General features: G+C 36.6%; 1 protein-coding gene across 3 annotated transcripts in view; it reads right to left on the reverse strand.

Moving 5' to 3' along the window:
- Positions 1-1,314: 1,314 nt before the first annotated feature.
- LOC107015253 (peptide chain release factor 1) overlaps positions 1,315-18,949 on the reverse strand; it is a 32,269-nt gene continuing 14,634 nt past the window's right edge. For 2 of the 3 annotated variants that reach the window (XM_015215461.2, XM_015215466.2), the window contains exons 6-13: positions 13,716-13,899; positions 13,563-13,611; positions 13,393-13,471; positions 13,107-13,181; positions 12,958-13,035; positions 3,954-4,112; positions 2,009-2,104; positions 1,315-1,926 (exon numbers count right to left, since the gene is read on the reverse strand). In XM_015215461.2, coding sequence (XP_015070947.1) covers positions 1,735-1,926; positions 2,009-2,104; positions 3,954-4,112; positions 12,958-13,035; positions 13,107-13,181; positions 13,393-13,471; positions 13,563-13,611; positions 13,716-13,899 — 912 coding nt within the window. In that variant the 3' untranslated portion in view covers positions 1,315-1,734. Of the gene's footprint in view, positions 1,927-2,008; positions 2,105-3,953; positions 4,113-10,369; positions 11,459-12,957; positions 13,036-13,106; positions 13,182-13,392; positions 13,472-13,562; positions 13,612-13,715; positions 13,900-18,949 lie in introns of those variants that run through there. The other variant, XM_027915741.1, reaches the window with a different exon arrangement.

Genomic DNA, 18,949 nt, shown 5'->3' on the forward strand with positions numbered 1-18,949 from the left:
CAACACTCAACCTCATAATTTCACCCATAAAATTGAATGTTTAGCCACACATCATAAAAAGTAAAGAAACTATACCTATCATGAAGGCAATCATTTGTGTTATGAATTTAAACAATTATAATAAACACTCACTTTAATTTAGACTTCAGATTGTCAAATCCAAGAGCAAAAGTTAAAACTCCAAAACTAAGAATATTTCTCTAAGAAATCAAAACTCATACAATGTTAGAAACTAAAATTCTATTCAAAAAATCTCCTCTAAAATCTAATACATTTTCTTCCTTTAGAAAACTTATAGTTTCCCACTTCGGGGGCGCTATTCGGGCTCGCTAAAATTATTCAGCGGATCTTCGTCTACTCTTTAGCTCGTCTTTCTCTTGCTTCGGGCTTTAGGCTTTTGAACCTCAATCGACAAACTTGTTTGAGTTTGCCTTTCATATTCGGCAAATCACTTAGTATCACCTTTGATGTTTCTTCAGATTTTATCCATATCATGTCACCTTCGTCGATGATCATCTAGTTCGCCCATCAAATCGTTAAGTCGTTATTTTCTTCATTAGTTCGCTGATCAACCTTGAATATTTTCAATTGTGAGCAATGTTACTTTAGGCGAGTTCAGGCCATTCTGGTGATCCGCCCTTCTAGTTAGGCGAATGCTATTGATTAAAAAAAATAGTGTTTGAAGAATGAAAGAAAAAATTAGATCGCCTTGGATGGAAAGAATCGTTATACATTACAACTATTAATATATTTTGTGAAATTGACACCTACAAAAACATGAAAGAACCTAATGGTTCACAATTTAGAGAATCGATTCAAGGTCATTGGGAAAAATAGAAATCCTTTAGTATATGTTAGGCATTGATAATATGGAACATCTAGAAATCATTTAACTTTTTTCAATTAATATATATGTTAGACATTGATAATATGGAACCTTCTTCTTTTTTTTTTCAACAATGATATAATTCAATTTTTCAAACGATTATAAATATTAAAAATATTTTTTTGACGAAATGAATTTTTAACAATATTTTATTGATAACGATTTAATTCCATATCCACATTATATTCAGATATTAAAAACAAACAATCTGAATCATCCAATATTCAAATCTAGAAATAATGTCCTAATATTTAGATGTATATTCAGATCTGAACATCTAGATCTTAATGCACATCTTAATATTCAAATGTTTTTTCGAATTCAAACGTCTTAATCATAATTCATCATCATATTATTATTATTATTATTATTATTATTGTTATTATTATTATTATTATTATTAATTTTTAAATCAGAAGGGTCTGATATGCTAATAATATTTGTGATCTTCAAATCATATGGTATTTGAGGACAATATTTTCCTGACAAACCAAATACTGGAAAATACATCTATTTCATGAAAATGACTTGTATCCCTACCAAATCCACTACAAAAAACTTATGAGTGTCCTACCAACCCCACACAGAATGTAGTAGCAATTTCAGATGTTTCCGGTCTCGCAAGGAAAAGAAAGAAAAGGAGCTGCCGAGTCGTACATTATTTTTCAGCTTTCCCTAACCTAAAACGTATTAACTTCTTCCCTCCATTCTAATGTATTGAAAGGTTTAAAAACTGCTGCTCTTATAACAGCTTCAACCACAATGGAAACAACAATTTATCACTGCACAATCCCTCCACCAAAGGAAGATCAATAAAGGGTAACTAGCCATACTGTTTTAAGCTAACATTACGTGGAGCTGAATGATGCAATCGCGTCCATTTCCTGCCGCAATAGGAGAGCATCAATAAAAGCATCCAAATCTTCTCCCTGGAGAACATCATCTATGGAATGAGTTGTGATGCCAACACGGTGATCAGTAACCCGTCCTTGAGGAAAATTATAGGTGCGGATCCGCTCTGATCTGTCCCCACTCCCAATCTACTCAACATGTGTAAATAATATAGTATTAATATTCCAAAAAGGAAACAGAAGAAATATTCTTTATGTCACTAAATTTTACCTGCTCCAATCGAAGTTTCGATCTACTTGACTGATTGCTGAGTCGCTCTATTTCATATAGTTTTGCACATAATATTTTTAGTGCTTTGGCCTTGTTCTGAACAAAATTCCAAGATGAAAGAAGCAAATGAGTGGGCTAAGAGATTTACAGAAAGAAAAACAACATCAAAGCAACCAGAGGCTAACAAACTATCATGCCGGAATGGCTCCTAACCGAAAAATCAGCAATGATGCCAAGGAACACATAGCAAAATGAACTAAATGAGCAAGCAGTAGGTTCAACATATAAAACTAAGAATATTATAAGAATACTAAAAGAGGCACACATCCTCAAAATCTGTTTACTCCTTCAAACTGCTTAATATGTTACTCAGGGAGACCAAGACAATTGAGGAACCATGTTACAGCTTTATTTATTTCTGCAAATTCATCTCAAGTAACTAGCAAACTGTTACATGAGCTCAGGTTTTAATAGATCAAGGTAACTGCCAACAGCAAGAAAGATATAATTTCGCACACAAAGCATACCAGATAGACAAGTTCCTAAACAGTTAGCAGTTGGATAGTGGATAATTTTAACACTAAGGGTCGTTTGGTAGCTGATTTTGGAGGTGAGTTATGCTGGCATTAAATCTTGCATGCCAGATCAAGCGGGCGGCATGCAGTAGAGCATGCCCTATCTTAGAGTGCTTCATGCTGCCCGCTATTGGGTCTAAGTAAAAAATCCTGCATAAGTAATACCATGCTTGGTGCTATTATCTTAGAGTGCTTCATGCTGCCCGCTATTGGGTCTAAGTGAGAAATCCTGCATAAGTAATATCATGCTTGGTGCTAGGTTAGGAGGTAAGTTATTAATGTCTAAATTAATATGATGTTTGGTTTGCAATTTAGAAACTCGCATACTAATACATGTACAAGTTAGGAGGGAATTTATGTGTTACTTTAAGCTGGATAGGTGGAATAAATAATACTCTCTCCGTTTCACAAAGAATGACCTGGTTTGACTTGACACGCAGTTTAAGAGTATAAAGAAGACTTTTCAATCTTGTGGTCCTAAATTAAAGTTAGGTCAAATATACAAAATTGTCCTTTGATCTTGTGGCTTTAAACATGTCATGTGGAAAACTGAAATTAAAATGTTATTAAAAAAAAAGAAAGAGGTCATTCTTTTTTAAACAGACTAAAAAGGAAAGGAGGTCATTCTTTTTTAAACGGAGTGAGTACATGTATAACTAATACACAAAGTCATGAATAACTAAATCCTACATATTTAATACTTGCATAAAATCATACATAGATTCTATCATAACGAATACTTACATAACTCTACCGGCTATCAAATGAAATTATTGGCGAGGAGGTGATTTATTCATGTACTAAACTTTGGATAACTTGCACCATGTTTGTTAGCATTTTTTGCTATGTATAAAATTCAATACACCAAATACATGTTAATTATCAATTTAGAATCCACATAGCTAATACATGTATTAGTTATGAAGGAAATTATGTATTATTTTATGCAGGATAGAAACTCTGGTTAATAAAAAAAGTTATTACTAATACATGCAAAATTCTAACCAACAACCAAACAATCCCTAAGAATGTTTGATAATGAGTGAGCCTCATGAGAAATTAGGTTTATAATTATTCATCTATTCAACTGTGCTGTCAAAGGTTGGTGAAGAAGTAACAGTAATACAAAACATAGTACAAGAAGAAAGTCATAAAAAACAAAATAAACTAATGTGATTTGCACATAACATATCAACAAGATGAACAGAGAAAAGCAGAAGGAAATTAAAAGTATAATTTACCATAGATTGTCATGACGTTTAGTCAAAACAATGCACGGAACACATAAAAATTGCTGCTCAGAATTATGCTAAGACTTTGAACAAATCACACGGCCAAGGGAAAAACTGCCAAAAGGTTGCACACTTTACCATATGCTGGGAGCGTTGATCTTGTATGGAAACAGTTATTCCTGATGGCACGTGAGTGATTCTAACAGCACTGTTTGTGGTGTTTGCATGCTGACCTCCTGATCCCCCTGATCTGTAAGTGTCCATTTTCAAATCTTCATTCCTTAACTTCACATCTAGCTGACGAAGATTCAAAGATTAACAAAGCAATAAGCAGTCAGGTAACATCACTGTCAACCTTAAACGATCAACTAAAACTAAAAAGAAACTTGTGGATATATCTAATCCAAATACACTTGAACATGCGCATGCGCCTGTTCTCTACCCCTTCCCCCTCTCCCTACTTTCCTTCTTCTAAGGTGCGTCAAACATGACACATGAAATTTAAATAATACAGCATAAAGTATGTCTTTTATTTACTTTTGTAAGGGTGGCATAAAGTATGTCTTTTTTTTTACGAGGGAGGCATTAGGTATGTCATTTTATTTTTATAAAGGAGGTATAAAGTATGTTTTAAAGGATCAATGTGATGACCTCCCATGTCATCATGCCACTTAGGCACCACATGGCATAAAATTGTCCATGTGGAAGCTTACATGATAAGCATTTGTGGGAAGATTCTAAAGCCGTGGAGAGTTTTAGGGAAGACTCTAAAATATCTACGAAGAATTCTTGAAAGTGTAACACCTCGAATTTGGAAAAGAAGGAAAATTGTAGTTTTTGGGTTGGTGTCTGTATTTACGAGTCTCATCTACAGACCATAGAAGCTTCTACGGGCCGTATATGGCAACCGTAGGTAGTGGGAAAATATTTTTTTAAAAAGAAAAGTCTCAATACCCTTTAAAGGTTTACCAGGACGAGTCGTAAATAGGTCTCATAGGTGAGTCTCAGACTTGGTGAAATTTTGATTGTCAAAGTTGGATTTCACGGATGACATGTACGGACCGTAGGAAGACCTACAAACCGTACATGGGATCCATCAAAGGTGGATGAATTTTAAGGCCCCGGTAACCTATCTATGGTTGACCAATACGATCCGTAGGTACACAAACCGTAGGCAAGGTTTGACAATTATTTTTGAAGGGCTTTTGGGTCTTCTCCTAATTGTTTTAACCCAATACTATGTCGTTTTACGTTCTACGCTAGGCCCTATATAAACATTTTAAGACCCTAATTTACCCGTTTAAACTCATTCTCCTAAATTCCCAAAACTTGACCGAATTCATCCTCTTAAATTTTCTCAAGTCTAAGGAAGAAAGAAGAGCTAGAGTTCCATTCAAGTCTCCAAATTCACCATTTTTCTTGGGCTTAAAGAATCAACGTTTGATAGTATTCACCTATGGAGTCCTTTCCTTCATAGGGTTCTTAAATTCTCCAATTTTGCAAAGCTAGATTACCCAATCAAAGTTAGGGTTTTAGTCAATGTTCATGGGTTAGTTTCAATCTTGATCAAATTGACTGTTTTCTATCTAATTATGTATGAATTGAGGTAATTACAGGAGCTATGACGTCATTCCTTCCGGCAACCACTGGAATATTACATAATGATCTAAAGAGGGTCATAGAGTTTAATTCATACGAACTCATGCATGCCCCATGAACTTCAGACTATGAGCATGTGATTAAGTTTATAAACTATGAATTATGAATTTATGAAGATAGGCATGTTCTTTCTATGGAATTGATATGAATGATTTGAATTGCTTTGAGATTAATTGTTCTTGTGAAAGGTTATTCTCACAAGAAGGTCTCAGAGGGTTGAAAGATTTTCTCAACTAAAGTTGAATCTTGATTTAGGAGTTACTCTAAATGGACTCTAGCATGGATCAGCTACTTTATTGTCTTTCCATGGATAATAAGATGAAATGATTAATGACTATTTTGTGGGATTTATGCCTAGCACCAAGTGGCCTATTGGTAATTACCCATGTCCCATAACTATGTGTCACCATATGTTTGTCTTAGAGAGACATTAGCCAGTGGATCCAGTTTAGCTCAAGTTTATGATTCATACCTTGGCAAGTAAGGACATCTCTTTTTGGTGTGGGATAGACACTGTATTCCATGTTATAGCTCACATGGTCTATGTCGGGTAATGGCAAACTTCCCACAATAACGAATTAAGGTTACTTTCTAAAGTATTTCAAATGTGTTTAAAGATGTTTAGCTTGCATTGACCATGATTATGACATATATTCTAACATGTTATTTGATGATTTAGCTTGGTCATTGCATGTCATGTAAAGTCATTTTTAGCATGATTTCAAAACTTTTATGCATTGTTATCATACTTAGTACATTCCATGTATTAATACATACTTGTGCTTACATTATTTCACTAATGTAGGATCTGATGTTCCTATTCCACGCACTTGTGGCTAGACATCCCTTAAGTGCTTCGATTGAAGATTGGTGAGTCTTCATGTTCTGAGGGACCGAGACACTTTTTTTTGCTTTATGTCATTATCATTTCAGACTTGTATCTGATGCATGGGTTACGTCCTAATCACTTTCCTTATGATGTATTCGATGGCTTTGAGACTTATGTTAGACTTCCGGCTTTGTCAAACTCTTTATGATATAAGAAGTCTTTTGAGTTCTTTAATTCTATTATTTTGTATGGTGTATGTTAAGTGGCTTGTGTAGGGCTTCTCGGGGTCCTATATGACATGTTACGCCTATGGTATACTTCGGGTCTAGATAGAAAGGCTTTAAAATATTCTAGGCATGTAGAGAACTTTAGTAAAAGGGTTTATTTGTAAATATGTAGGGACTTGTGTAACAGTTTTTATTTGCATATTAGCCCCTAAGTGAGTAGTATAAAGAGGGGTATTGATATTTGGCATAAAATGCATACATTTAGTAGTTGTAAAGGCCTCATATGTTTTCTTTTGTCATCACTTGATCATTATTACTATTGTTATGTGCTTATTATGTGTGTTTCTTTGGATAGGAGATTTGTCAGATATAATAGGCATGTTTGGAGCAAATTCAGACTTGTTACGGAACTCCAAAGACTGAGTAGAAGCCCACTAGAATTATCAAGATCGCATCAAAGAGTCATTGAGCTAAAGGACCAAGAAAAATGAAGAAATAATTGAGGAACATAGCAATTGGCCGTACACAAAGCGCCACATATCTAGCTCGCAGAGCGTACAGGCAAAAATGTGACGGGGTCAAATTATTTTGGCTGAAGGTTATTTTCTTCAAGAGATTAAAGATGTGCAGTATAAATAGCATATTCACTAGATATTTAAAGGGTTACACAGTTTTTGAGAGGCAAGAACAAGGAGAAGAGTTGATAACTAGGGATTCAACATAGAGTATCATTTTTTTTTACTCTTTTATTTGTTCGTTATGCAAATCTATACTATGTTTTTAAACTCCATTATGAGTAGCTAGATTATTTTCTAGGATGACTTATGGAACTCATTGTGGATGAACTAGCGATTTTGTTCTACTATGATCAAGTAGTTTTACATTATATCTATTTGTTCAACTATATTTTATTGAAGGCCCTCAATTAACAGTGTCGTGGTATTTTACTGTTCTTGAGAGAGACAGTGAGATTGGGTTTTAAGTTGAACAACACCACTTCAAGGCATTTAGAGATTAATGACCGGGATTTAAAAATGGAAGTTAGAGATAACAAAACTTTGGTGCGATCAATGTGAACAGAGTAAATCAGTTAACTAGAGCTCATTCGAGAGTATAGCGATATGAAATCACTATTATATGTTGATAAACAATTGTACTGACTAAAGGTTCATGGTCGACAGAGAATAACTCGACAAGATTATAGTGGGCATATTATGAGTTTATTCATATTACTTATTTGTTTGATTATTTCTACTTATTTTAGTTCTTATTTAAGTCATAACAAAAAGAATTAAAAGAAAAAACCTTTAGAAACTGATTATTAAAATTTCTTAGTGATACAGAAGAAAGCTTTGATAGTTCTCTGTGGAATCAACTCTAGTCACAAAGAAAGCCGAATTATATTTGCAACAGCCACTTATCCTTGTAAGGACGAGTTTTGAGTGTGATCAGGTATTCATTTGTAAAATGATCGAGCAAAAATCAATCAAAGTTATCTACAACACAATACTTCCTAGCAATCTCGTGTTTTCTCTACCATTCTCTTAGTGATTCCTAGTGTCTTGGGTTGACTTGGTAATGCAAGATCTTGAGCAAATGGTGCAAGATCGTGAGCAAGTTGTCAAGTGCCGCAGGTGTGCTTAGTAGAAGATTAAGGACGTGACATCAAGCCGTGGAAAGTTCTAGCCAGGGGTTAACAAGACATGCATCTATTGTATGCTAGAACACACCCTGCACGTATATTTGTGTGTAAATAGATATTTTATAACACAAACACACACTGTGAGTGCATGAATATGCTATCACTTATAAGGACATGCTCAGTATCCTCCTAAGATTTTTAACCCACCAATCCCACCCTAGTGTTTCCCATGCTTATGCGAACGATGAGATTAATAATATCGCAAAGAATCATTTCCTTTTAAAAGATAAAAGTGCTGAAGAGCCTTGATCTGATGCACGGTAAGCATCTAAAGTCCAGTATCTTGGAGCCTTGAGCACACTGCTCTCTTGATGAGTTTTTAAAATTGTATTTGAGAGAAATAATGGAGAAAATATTATTGAATTGCGCATCTAAATTGTTACATGAAGACCCTATTTATAGACACTACATTGGAAACTTTTTCCAACTAGATTCCTATTCTTATTCCTATTTAAGTAAGAAATACTTATTCCTATTCTAACACTCCCCCTCAAGCTGGTGCATACAAATTATATGCACCTAGCTTGTTACAGATGTAATTAATACGAGGACATGTGAGAGACTTAGTGAACATATCTGCAAGCTGATCATTTGACTTCACAAATTTTGTAACAATATCTCCTGAGAGTATTTTTTCTCTGACAAAGTGACAGTCAATCACAATGTGCTTAGTCCTTTCATGAAACACTGGATTTGATGCGATATGAAGAGCCGCTTGATTATCACACACAAGTTTCATCTGATCAATTTTGCCAAATTTTATTTCTCCCAGTAACTGTTTGATCCAAACTAACTCACAAGTTGTTGTCGCCATTGCTTGATATTCTGATTTTGCACTAGATCGAGCAACCACATTTTGTTTCTTACTCTTCCACGACACCAAATTACCTCCAACTAAAACACAATATTTGGATGTCAAACGTCTGTCAGAGGATGATCCTGCCCAATCAGCGTCTGTATATCCAATGATATGCTCATGACCTTGATCCTCAAAGAGTAGTCCTTTGTCATGGGCTGACTTTATATATCGAAGAATACGAACAACTGCTTCCCAATGACTATCACAAGGGGAAGTCATAAACTGACATACAACACTCAAAGGAAAAGAGATGTTTGGTCTAGTCATTGTGAGATAATTCAACTTTCCAACAAGTCGTCTATACCTTTCAGGATTACTAAGTGGCCCCCCTGTCCCGGAAGAAGTTTAACATTCGGATCCATCGGAGTGTCAATAGGTCTACATCCCATCATTCCTGTCTCCTCAAGAATGTCTAAGGCATACTTGCGTTGAGAGATAACAATGCCTGATTAGACTGAGCAACCTCAATACCTAGAAAATACTTCAATCTGTCAAGGTCTTTAGTCTGAAAGTGCTTAAAAAGATGTTGCTTTAAATCGGTGATACCATCTTGATCATTACCGGTGATAACAATATCATCAACATAAACAACCAAATAGATACATCGACCTGGTGCAGAATGTCGATAAAACACAGAGTGATCAGCTCCACTATGAGTCATGCCAAATTCCTGAATTATTGTGCTGAACTTCCCAAACCAAGCTCGAGGAGACTGTTTCAGACCATAGAGTGACCTACGCAATCGACATACAAGGCTATTAGACTCCCCCTGAGCAACAAAACCAGGTGGTTGCTCCATATAGACTTCTTCCTCAAGATTACCATGCAGAAAAGCATTCTTTATGTCCAACTGATAAAGAGGCCAATGACGAATGGCAGCCATAGATAGAAAAAGACGAACAGATGCTATTTTAGCCACAGGAGCGAAAGTGTCACTATAATCTAGCCCAAATATCTGAGTATACCCTTTGGCGACAAGGCGAGCCTCAAGTCGATCAACCTGACCATCTGGACCAATTTTGACTGCATAAGCCCAATGACAACCAACAATAGATTTACTTGCAGGAAGGGAGACAAACTCCCACGTACCACTCTTATGTAAAACAGACATCTCATCAACCATAGCCTACCTCCATCCAGAATGAGAAAGTGATTCACCTATAGTCTTAGGAATGGAAACAAAGGACAAAGACGACACAAAGGCATAATGGGGTGATGATAGACGATGATAACATAAGAAGGTATAATGCGAGTTAGTATTTCGAGTAGATCGTATACCTTTTTGAAGTGCAAGCGGTGGGCTAGGTAGAGGCAAGTCCGCAGTAGGAGCAGGGTCTGGTGCATGACATGAATCATCTGGGACTAGGGTTGGACGTGGACGGCGATGATAAGCTAGTAGTGGTGGCATTGCAACTGGAGATGTAGACGTAACTGTAGATCCCTCAAAGGTTGGCACAGGTAAAACTTGAGGTATGGGTAAGACCATAGAGACATCAGTATGATCAGAAGATGTATAGTAAGGCTGAGACTCAAAAAATGTAACATCAGCGTACATAAGGTATCGATGAAGACCATGTGTATAACAACGATACCCTTTTTGAACTCTAGAGTAACCAAGAAAGACACATTTGAGGGCACAAGGAGCTAATTTATCTTTTCCTGGGGCTAAATTATGAACAAAGCATGTGCTCCCAAAGACATGAGGGGGGATAGGATAGAGATGTGACTGAGGAAACAGTATGGAATGTGGAACCTGATTTTTAATAGAAGAAGAGGGCATTCTGTTAATTAAATAACAAGCGAAAAGGACTGCATCGCCCCAAAAATGCAGCGGAACATGAGATTCAATGAGGAGAGTGCGAGCAGCCTCTATGAGATGCCTATTCTTTCTTTCTGCGACACCATTTTGTTGAGGAGTGTATGGACAAGATTTTTGGTGAATGATTCCGTGGTGAGACATAAATTCCTGAAATTGGGATGATAAGTATTCTAAGGCATTATCACTACGGAAAGTACGAATAGAAACATCAAACTGATTTTGTATTTCAGCAAAGAAACCTTTGAAAATAGAAAATAACTCAGAACGATCTTTCATTAAGAAAACCCAAGTGCATCTCGAATAATCATTAATGAAACTAACAAAATAACGAAATCCTAAGGGGGAACTGACTCTACTAGGACCCCAAATATTAGAATGAACTAATGAAAAAAATAGACTCTGAACGACCCTCAGTACTACGAGAAAATGTAGCACGAGTGTGTTTCCCAAGTTGACACGACTTCTAATGTGGATAAACCAGACAAACTAGGCACCATCTTTTGCAGTTTGGATAGACTTGGGTGTCCCAAACATTTGTGAATTAGATCTAGGGAATCTGTAACGGAGCATGCTGTTAAAAAATTAGAAGAGGTAAGATAGTAAAGGCCTTGTGATTCATATCCTGTTCCAATCGTCTGCCCATACTGCGGTCCTGCATGAGAAAGAAATGATCAAAAAAAATTATGCTACAATGTAGGGCTTTCGTCAAACGACTAACCGATGCTAGATTAAAAGGAGCACCAAGGACATAAAGAACAAAGTAAAGAGTGACAGAAGATATGGATTTGGCTTTTCCAACCCCTTTTGGTTTTGTTTGTATCCCATTGGCTAATGTAATAGATGGAAGAGATTGTGAATAAACTATATCAGACAGAAGTGATTTATTACTAGTGATATGATCAGAAGCCCCCGAGTATATGACCCATGATCCAAGAGTGTTAGACTGTGATATACAAGTAAAAGAATTACCCGCAACCGAAACTACTTGTGGAGACGTTTGTTTATTTGCACGATACCGAAGAAACTCTATATATTCCTTTAGAACAACAGGATCATAACTGGGTGGTCGACCACGCAAAATAAAACATATGTCACGAGTTTGTCAAGGTTTATGACAATGACTACACTTAGATCGAAATTTTTCAAAACGTTCTCTCTCCCGTCTATTCTCCATGGATTCGTATGTACGCTGGGAACTGCCGGAAGCTGCTACACAAGTCTGAAAATATTGGAAGCTACCGGAATCTGCCCACAGTGGCCTGAAAAATTCTGATTTTGCCGGAAGTTCGCTGGGAACTGCCAACAAAAATCACCAAAACCCTAATTCCGATGATCGGATCTAGAGATAACTGTATGGGTTCTTACCGAAAACACTAGACGACCCTAACATAAGAGAAACTCGAAAAGAAAAAAAAAGAGACCGGAGCAACACTCATGCGCCGGAAACTGCCCAAAAATCACCGGAACCCTAATTCTGGTGATCGAATCTAAATAAAAATGGTCAAAAACAATATAGGTTGGGTCGGAATGGCTGGACGACCCCAACTATCGAAAAAATTCTCAAAGACTATGACCGAAAAAGTCCTCACGCGTCGGCGCGTGAGCCAGATCTCGCCGGAATTTGCCACCTTCGATTGGTGCGTGAGGGCGCGTACGGTGCTGTTTTCTGGTGGTTCTGGCTGGGGTTTGGTCGTGGAAGGTTTCCGAGCCTCGTGGTGGTGTTCGTTTTCGCACAACACCCACAGAATAAAATATGATAAAATCCGTCCCAAACGTCACCGAAAACGTCACCAAAAAATGAATTGTTTGTTTCTCACCAATGCTCTGATACCATGAGAGAAATAATGGAGAAAATATTATTGAATTGCGCATCTAAATTGTTACATGAAGACCCTATTTATAGACACTATATTGGAAACCTTTCCAAACTAGAATTCCTATTCTTATTCCTATGCTAATTCCTATTCTAAGTAAGAAATACTTATTCCTATTTTAACAGTATTTATTCTTATTAACTGTCCACATACATTGCACTAACAACACTCACCTGATCTGCCTGCGGGAGAATTGCAACAGAGACAGCACTGGTGTGAACACGTCCACCTTTCTCTGTCACGGGCACCCGCTGCAAAGGAAGTAAATCTTTTATTTGGCTACATAAATTGCAGTAAAACACAAGACTTAAGGTGATACTACCTGAACTCTGTGTATTCCACTCTCAAATTTTAGTTTCCCGTACACACCAGCTCCAGAGATAGAAGCAATAGCTTCCTACGATTAATTTTGCAAAGTCAAAAACATGCATTTGGGGACAACAAAATACAAAAACATGGTACACTATCATTTACTTGGAGGCATTAATACTATTATTTGAAGCTTACAAGCAACTTTTGATCCAACAATGTTAATTGCAATTTCAAACCAACAATAGTATATATTTCAGGTAACATTTAAGGTGATGTATGAAGCATGGTAGACAAACCTTGTATCCTTTAAGATCAGACTCAGCTATTTCTAGAACCTCATACTTCCAGCCTTTTTTCACAGAGTATTTTTCATACCTGATGTTAAAGTAATATCAGCATCAGGAATGAGAAGTTATTAGTCGAACCAAGGGAAATCAGGAACTCAACTCATGTTCAAGTAACCCACATTTTGAATATGTCCATCGCAAATAAAGAAGCCTCTTCCCCTCCAGTTCCTGAATATATTTAAAATTAATCATTATGTTGGACTTACCAAAAGAGTACACATTTTATACCAATGAAAGTAGAGGTCAAATGAAGTTCGGATACGTCTCCTTACCTGCCCTCACTTCAAGAATGCAGTCCCTCTCATCAGCATCATCTTTGGGTAGTAATGACTTCAGAAGGAGAAACTGAAATTTCTTCTCTCCTTCTGTGGCTTCACTTAATTCTTCAGAAGCCATCTGTTGCATGTCTTTGTCATCTTGACAATCAGATATTACTGATTTCAGTTCCTTAATCTCCTAGAAGGGGAAAAGACAAAATAGCGAGATCTATTAGAGCAAGACTGAGAATAATATAGGATACAAATGATCCTAGGGACCATAGAGGGTTACAAAAGAAATTAATAAAAATATCAAGAGAAAGGCCAGGAAAGAACTGATATCTCACCCCCAAAAACAAAGCTTGTGTGTTTGCTTACAACAATTTGCGCCAAATGTATAACAATGCCTTCCAACAAATTTCATAAGGACGTTAGGTATATGTGCTAACGGACTCCGGCATCATCATTCAGGTTTATCATATTGTGTTCATGTTGTGAGAAATATAGGAGAAAATACTATTGAATTGTGTATGTACATTATGACACAGAGATCCTATTTATATACACTACAATACAATCATTTAGCAATCATTTAGCAAGTAGGGTACTTTTTTGAGGATAGTAACACTAATCTACATATACACAGGTAGACTACATCCAAAATATGTAGTCCCCTTCAAAAGGTATTACAGTCTAATCATATTGCCGTCTATCACCTCTATTTCTTACAAATAATCTAAAACATCCCAGATATCTTCTGCTTGGACTAAAATGTTCTCTTAACACCAAAAATAAAATAGCGCTACACAATTCATCTTGAAGCTTTGAAGTCCATTCTGCTTCTCTTCAAAACACCTCTGATTTCTCTTTTTCCATATAATCCACCATATACATGCTGAGACAATCTTCCATCTCTCCTCCTTTTTTGCTGCATTACCATCACCATTCCAACTGTTAAGAACTCCTCTAATGCTCCCTGGCTTTACCCAATTTATTTTTCTCAAGCTGATGAACATCCTCCAAAGTTGTTCCGTCCATTTGCAGGTGCAAGAACAGATGGCTGATTGTCTCCACCTGTTCCCCACATAAGAAGCATCTTGAACATAGTTGAAAATTTTCCTTTTCTTCAAATTGTCATGTGTCAGTACTGATTCCTTAGCCAGCAGCCATATGAAGCAATTAACTTTGTATGGGATCTTGGTCTTCCATATCACCTTCCATGGCCAGTTTTACTCCCTATGATTTGATCTATTCAATTCTCTATAGGCTGAGTTCACAGAGAAAATACCATTCCTTTCTTTCTTCCATACTATGGTATCCCTTTCTTCAGATAGATTGTTGAAGCTGGCCATTGTGGTGTAAAAAGTTGCTACTCAGGATACTATATACTATTCATATTCCTATTCTTATTCTAAGTGAGATTGTACATTCCTATTCCTATTCTAACACTCTCCCTCAAGTAGGATTGCACAAATCATGTCCCTAGCTTTTTACAAATGTAATTAATACGAGAACTGATGAGGAACTTGGTGAAGATATCTGCAAGTTGATCACATGACTTCACAAATTTAATAACAGTATCTCCTGAGAGAATCTTTTGCCAGAAAGTGTGACAATCACTCTCAATGTGCTAAGTCCTTTTCATGAAATATGCGATATGAAAGACTGCTTGATTATCACATACAAATTTCATCTAACCGATTTCGCCAAATTTTAGTTCTCAGCAGTGGTTTTATCCAAACTAGCTCAACAATTGCTGCAGCCATTGCTCGATATTCTGCTTCTACACTAGATCGAACAACCACACTGTCTTTTACACTTCCATGACACCAAGTTTCCTCCTTCTAAAACACAATAAATAGATGTTGAACATCTATCAGAGGATCATCCTGCCCAATCAATGTTTGTATACCCAATGATATGCTCATGGCCTTGCTCCTCAAAGAGTAGTCTTTTCTTTACCTGGTGTTGGCTTTATATATAGCAAAATATGAACAATTGCATCCCAATGACTATCACAAGGGGAAGTCATAAACGGCTTACAACACTCACTACACTCACTGGAAAAAGAGATATAAGGTCTAGTCATTGTGAGATAATTCAACTTTACAAACACCCATCTATAACTTACGAGATTGCTAAGTTGCTCCCCCTGTCCTCGAAGAAGCTTACCATCCGGATCCACAGGAGTATCAATGGGTCTAGATCCCATTATTTTTATCTTCTCAAGAATGTCTAAAGCATACCTGTGTTTAGAAGTAACAATACCTAATCCAACTGAGCAATCTCAATAGCTAGAATATGCTTCAATTTGTCGAGGTATTTAGTCCGGAAATGCTTAAGAGATGTTGCTTCAATTAGTCATACCATCTTGATCATTGTCAGTGATAACAATATCATAAACGTAAACAACCAAATATACACAAATTTGGTGAAAATGCCGATAAAACATAGAGTGATCAGCATCACTAGAGTCATGCCAAACTCTTAGATAACTGTGTGGAACTTTTCAAATCAAGCTCGAAGAAACTGTTTCAGACCATCGAGTGACACACAATCGACATACAAGGCTACTAGGCTCCTCATGAGCAACAAAACTAGGTGGTTGCTCCATATAGACTTCTTCCGCAAGATAACCATGTAGAAAAGCATCCCAAATGTCCAACTGATGAAGAGGCCAATGACGAACAACCACCATAGATATAAAAAGACGGGCATATGCTACTTTAGCCACGGGAGTGGAAGTATCACTATTATCAAGCCCAGATTCGGAACCAAGGCGAGTCTTAAGACGATCAACCTGACCGTCTGGACATATTTTGACTGCATAAACCCAAGGGCAACCAAAAATAGATTTCCCTAGAGAAAGGGAGACAAGCTCCTAAGTACCACTCGAATGTAAAGCATCCATCATAGCCTGCCTCTATCCAAATTGAGAAAGTGCTTTACTTGTACTTCTGGGTCAACCTCTCCTATGTGGTTTTTGAGTCATTGCATAGGAGTGGGGGTTTTACCCTGTGCATCCAAATGGTAGCGCCTGCGGGTTTCCCTTCTTATCAAAAAGAAAACTTGATCACGCACTGAATCATGGTAAGTATGGAGTCTAACAAGTGTAAGAATTAGAAATAATGTTAGCTTGTGCTCTTGATGTTTTCCACATTCATAGTGATTGACATCAACATTTTCAAATTCCTCCATGATTGCATGTACATGTCCCAAATAAGTAAACATCTGATTCTTGTTTCTTTATGCCGCTCATCCGAGAATCTCACCATAGAATTGAGATGTCATAAGTTTATAAAGCACGTGCCTTTTCCCAAACAAAATAACATGTCTGGAATAGGCAAAATGAAGGCATCAACTTGGAATCAGTTGAGTATCATAAGATACTATATGATTGAGCTTCCATTCTCCCATTGTACTTTGGCTTTTAGACCTCACTAGCCTTTGTCTTTTCATCTACCACACAAGCATTGTTTGTTAAGTAATCTTGAACACCTTCACTCTTGCACCATAACTCAATTAAGGAACACAAGCTAAATAGTTTGAACTTCCCATTAAGGTTTCTAAAATAATTATAGGGCTTAAACTTCCAATCTCCATATTTTTGGAGCCAAAAACATCACTCCCAAAATACATTTTTTTGAAACATGACTTGAAAACAGTAAGAAACTTGTCGGAAACTACCTACTTGGGTCTAAAAATAAAATTTAGCTCGAAACAACCTAGAAATCAACGGAACCCTAATTCAACAATCAAATTTGGACAAAACTGGCTAGGGTTTGGTCAGAATGACGGGACGATCCCAAAAGAGAAAAAAACTACTCAAAAAATCGACTAGAGCAGCCCTAGCGCACCCGCGCATGACCAAAACATCGTCAAAAATGTCCACCTTCGAACGACACGTAAGATCTCATGAAGTCCAATATAGTTGTTTGTGTGACTTATAATGTGAATAACAGACTTCGACTAACCAAAATTTTTTAAAAAATAGTAATATTAACCACCGGGTACACTTATGCCACAGGGTCTAATAAGACACTTGCATGGATTATTACACAACAGTGTTTTCAAAGGTGTAAAGCGCATAAAAAGCTCCAAGGTTCATTGGGACTTTGGGTGCAAAACTCAAATAAATCGTGGGCTAGGTTGAATGAAGGTGCAAATGAAGAAAATATAGATATGTGTAGTCCAAGACTAATAATAGTAAGCATGGATAACAAATCTATAGACGAAGAAAAAAAATAACGATAAAGTTAAATATCAACTATTTAGTGTTGTTACACTATTGGCAACGAAAAGTATGTATTAAGCCTTGATGATGACACTTAAGCACCGCTAAGAGAGGTAAAGCGTTCAACATCTTTTGGACCTCATTTAAGGGCTTAACCACTTCAGCGTGCTTTTAGAGCCTTAGATAAACTGAGTCTTTCTTAGTTGAGAAAATTAAGGCACAATAGTACAATAATCCCTTTCATTTGGGGTTTGGAGAATGTACTTAGAATGGTAGGAGTACTGCCTTTGTGATTAATAATGATGGTGCACTACGAGTCTACGACTCAATGGTTGGACATAGGTATGAGTCATTTATAAGTTTACGAGACTTCAGAAGAAGCTCATAGTTAGCGGTATTCGACACGTTGGAGTATTACAATATGTTTCAGGTTTGCTATACTTGGTACTTATAGTGAGGCATGAAGAATGATGTTATTAAGCATGCATCTCATTGCTTGAACCTTTAACATGTCAATTACAAGCTTCAAAGCCCAATTGGTTAGCCCTTAATGACAGATTCATCATAGCATATAAAATTCAAATGTTTTTTATGCTTTATGATATAGAATACTGATAAATGCAATTTATTTGTATGGGTATAGCCCTGTGTCACCTTTTAGGAGATGATCAATAATGCATACAAAGTATGTTTTTATACTTAAAGGTTGTGTTTGGTATGAAGGAAAATATTTTCTGGAAAATGTTTTTCAATTTCCTCATGTTTGGTTGGGACAAAAGTTTTGGAAAATGTTTTCCAAATCAACTCATTTTTCTTAAAATTAAGGAAAATGACTTCCCTTCAAAAGTTAAGGAAAACATTTTCCAAAACTCTCATCCAACTTCAAATTACATTTTTTTTAAAAAACATCAATTTCTAAAAACTATTTTCAATTTTAAAATTTTATAGTTTCACTCGGCCCTCCCCCCGACCACGATCATCCCTCCACCCCTACCCCAGCCCCACCCCGTTAGCG

This window comes from Solanum pennellii, chromosome 3 (genome assembly GCF_001406875.1).
Source record: "Solanum pennellii chromosome 3, SPENNV200".
Taxonomy (NCBI): Eukaryota; Viridiplantae; Streptophyta; class Magnoliopsida; order Solanales; family Solanaceae; genus Solanum; species Solanum pennellii.